The sequence below is a fragment of the Galeopterus variegatus genome, unplaced genomic scaffold, assembly GCF_000696425.1.
Source record: "Galeopterus variegatus unplaced genomic scaffold, G_variegatus-3.0.2 Scaffold147, whole genome shotgun sequence".
Classification (NCBI taxonomy): domain Eukaryota; kingdom Metazoa; phylum Chordata; class Mammalia; order Dermoptera; family Cynocephalidae; genus Galeopterus; species Galeopterus variegatus.
This window is the reverse complement of record NW_007726258.1, coordinates 682,336-685,950: the sequence shown is the minus strand read 5'-3', so window position 1 is coordinate 685,950 and position 3,615 is coordinate 682,336. Positions and strand designations below refer to the sequence as shown.

The 3,615-nt window shown below is 46.0% G+C and overlaps 1 protein-coding gene across 2 annotated transcripts in view; it reads left to right on the top strand.

Annotated features, from left to right (window-relative positions):
* SETD8 (SET domain containing (lysine methyltransferase) 8) overlaps positions 1-1,949 on the top strand; it is a 14,642-nt gene extending 12,693 nt beyond the window's left edge. The window contains exon 6 of one of the 2 annotated variants that reach the window (XM_008591398.1): positions 72-1,949. In XM_008591398.1, coding sequence (XP_008589620.1) covers positions 72-282 — 211 coding nt within the window. In that variant the 3' untranslated portion in view covers positions 283-1,949. The remainder of the gene's footprint in view (positions 1-71) is intronic. The other variant, XM_008591408.1, reaches the window with a different exon arrangement.
* Positions 1,950-3,615: the final 1,666 nt, after the last annotated feature.

Sequence of the window (3,615 nt, the reverse complement as noted above, 5' to 3'; positions counted from 1 at the left end):
TTTAAAAAAAAAAAAAAAAAAAAAAAAGAATGTCTTTCAATTAAATCCTCCGTTGCCCTCCCTCCCCCCAGCGTGGATGCAACTAGAGAGACGAACCGCCTTGGGAGACTGATCAATCACAGCAAATGTGGGAACTGCCAAACCAAACTTCACGACATCGATGGCGTACCTCACCTCATCCTCATCGCCTCCCGAGACATCGAGGCCGGGGAGGAGCTCTTGTATGACTATGGGGACCGCAGCAAGGCCTCCATTGAAGCCTACCCATGGCTGAAGCATTAACCGGCTGGCCTGCCGCCCTCCCCACCCCACCTTCCCTTCTGCAAAGGACAAAGTGCCCTCAAAGGGAATTGATTTTTTTTTTTTTTTTTTTTTTTTACACACTTAATCTTAGCGGATTACTTCAGATGTTTTTAAAAAGTATATTAAGATGCCTTTTCACTGTAGTATTTAAATATCTGTTACAGGTTTCCAAGGTGGACTTGAACAGATGGCCTTATATTACCAAAACTTTTATATTCTAGTTGTTTTTGTACCTTTTTTGCATACAAGTCGAACGTTTGTGCTTCCGTGCATGCAGTCAAAGACTCAGCACAGGTTTTAGAGGAAAGAATCAAACATGAACTAGGAAGCCGGGCGGGTCTCCTGCCTCTAGTTGAACAGCCAGGACTTTCCCCCACACCTGCCGTCTGCCTGAGGGCAGGAGGGTGTGGGAAGACGCTGCCTCCCAGCGGCCTGGACGGGATGTTTCCAAGCTCTTGTTCTCCCAACGTCTCGACAGGCGCACATTGAAGTGTATGACTATTTTTTAAACAAGGTTTCGCAGTAAGCTAGTCTTCCCCTCTGCTTTCTCGAAAGCTTACTGACCCCATGGCCCGTGAGCACGGGCCGGGCGTAGATTTACTCTTCCACGGGCTGCCGCTTTTTTGGGCACCTCGAAGCATCAGGGCCGGTAATCAAACTAGTCGTGGGCAGGGAAAAGCATTGCTTCCCTTCCCCTGCCAGGGCAGGGTTTCCTGAAACTGGGTTAATTCTTTATAGAAATGTGAACACTGAATTTATTTTAAAAAAAAAAATAATAAAAATCCAAAAAACAAAAAAAATAATAAAAAAAAAAAACCACAGAAAACAACTTACATGTATATAGGTCTTGAAGTGAGTGAAGTGGCTGCGTTTTTTTTTTTTTTTGTAGAAGAGATTTGAGATGGTACTCTATTCTAATCAAAAATAAAGTTTTGTAGTGGGACCAGAAATTACTTACCCGATACCCCTCATCCCATCCCCCATACCTCAATTCTGCTGGGTTGAAAGTTCCAGACCTGCCAGTCAGGGCCTTCTTATCAGACCACCTGGTGTCCTTCCTGTGAAGATGCAGCCATGAACTGAAGCGTGAGCCTGCAAGCCCAGGACCCCCCCACCCCAGTCACTGCCACCAGTCTCAAAGAAGGGCCCCCAGGTGTGCAGAGGAGCGGGCAGGGCCCAGTGGCCTAGGGATCAAGGATAAGGCTAAAGTTTTCAACTTGACCATAATGGCAGAAGAAATAGGTGGCTTCCTCCTCCCTCCCTAAGGAGGACCAATTCCTACCCACTGCTCACCTGCAGGGGGCCAGGGCTCAGGAGCCATGAACTGGGGTCTCCTGCGTACCCTAGTCCCAGGTAAATGTGAATGGAGACAGGTATGAGAGCCTATCCTTGTCCTTGATTCTCCCACCCCCGGCCTCGCGACGGTGCTACCTAAGAAAGTCTTCCCCTCACCCCACGCTAGCCTGGTCAGTGGTCAGTGAATTCGAGGAGGATCCGACAGGAGTGTATAAATGTGAGATCAAATGTCTTGGTTGTACCTGTTTGTGGTTTAGCTTTGTATTTAAACAAAAAAGGAAATAAACTTGAAAATTATTTGTCATCATAAAAATGAAACAAGAAAAATTAAAATATTTATTGCCAGGCAAGGCCACCTGCGTTGTCTTTGTTTTATAAGGCAGAGGTAGGAAAAGGGGGTTGATTTTCTGTTGTATTTTACAAAAGAGTCACATGCCAGCATGAGTCTAAGCTGTGGTGAATGTCCTCCTGGGGAGCCAGAAAGTCTTGTTGATATGATTGTGGGCATGTTCCCAAGAACTCCAAGTTCCTCAGTTTCCTCATCTGTATGAGGGGGGTCAGGGTGCTTGCGAAGATGAAAAGTTAATGTACATTGAATCTTAGAACAATGACTAGCACACAGTAAGTGTGGTAAATTTTAGCTGCTATATTGTCACTGCTTCTGTTTGTAATTTACTAGATGTGATTCTCAGGTAGGCATCTCAGAATCATCAAATGTGCCTCTCATGTTGACAGTCCCTCCTATCAACTCGGATGTCTGTCTCCACCATACGCCCCACTGCCCACTCTTGATAGGCTATTAGTTGCCTTAGTCCCAGTATTTAGGCACTTGAGGCAAATTGGGGCTGTGGGTAGAGCCCTTGGTTGAGATGCAAGAGATCCAGTTCCAGTATCAGCTTTAAGCAATTATGAGCTGCGTGACCTTGGGCAAATCACTTGCCCTCTCTGAAACTTGTCCATCAGATAGGAGTGGTCTCTGCCCACCTGCCTTGGGGCGTCCTGAGGATTCAGTCATCCTATATTACTATATCCTTACTTTGGAGGGGACAATGTGGCCTGGTTGCCACGTGCACAGGCCCTGGAACAGGACCTCTGGTTCCAGTCCACTCAGCTGTATAAACTTGGGCAGGTACCCAAACTTCCTATGGGTCAGTTTCCTCCTCTATCGTGGACACAATAAGAGTTCTCGTTTGAGATGATTGGGTGGGTTTAATGAGTTGATACATAAGAAGCACTTGGACTAGTGCCTTGCATATAGATAATCCTCAATAATCAATATTAGGATTAAAAATGTGGGTGGTTTTGGCCATTCACTGTGTACAAGTGCTCAGGACTGATAGCTAATAAGTACCTCCACATTCTGATATCTAGTTGCTGTATTCATTTGTTCATTTTATTTTTATTTTTTTTTTGTGACCGGTAAGGGGATCGCAACCCTTGGCTTGGTGTCGCCCGCACTGTGCTCAGCCAGTGAGCACACCAGCCATCCCTACATAGGATCCGAACCCGCGGTGGGAGCGCCACCGCACACCCAGCACCGCACTCTCCCGAGTATGCCACGGGGCCGGCCCCATTTTATTTTTTATTAAATGTTTTAAAGGATGACCAGTAAGGGGATCTTTTTTTTTTTTTTTTCGTCTTTTTTACTGACCGGTAACGGGATCGCAACCCTCGGTGTCGCGCCCGTACCGGGGACCGGCAACAGGATCGCAACCCTCGGTGTTGCACCCGCACCGTGCTCAGCCAGTGAGCGGGAACCAGTCTCCACATGGGATCCGAACCCTCAGCGGGAGCACTGCCACACTCCCAAGCTGCGCATTCTCCAGTGTGCCACGGGGCCGGCCCGGAATAACTACATATACTTTAAATACAACAATGCATGTCAGAAGAAAATGGAATATTAATGTTAACACACAAAGAAAAGAATATTCTAAACAAACATATATATTTAAATTCTATCTTTGTAAAATATTATTAAGGTCCAATTTGTGGTATTTTAATAAAAAGAAAAAACTA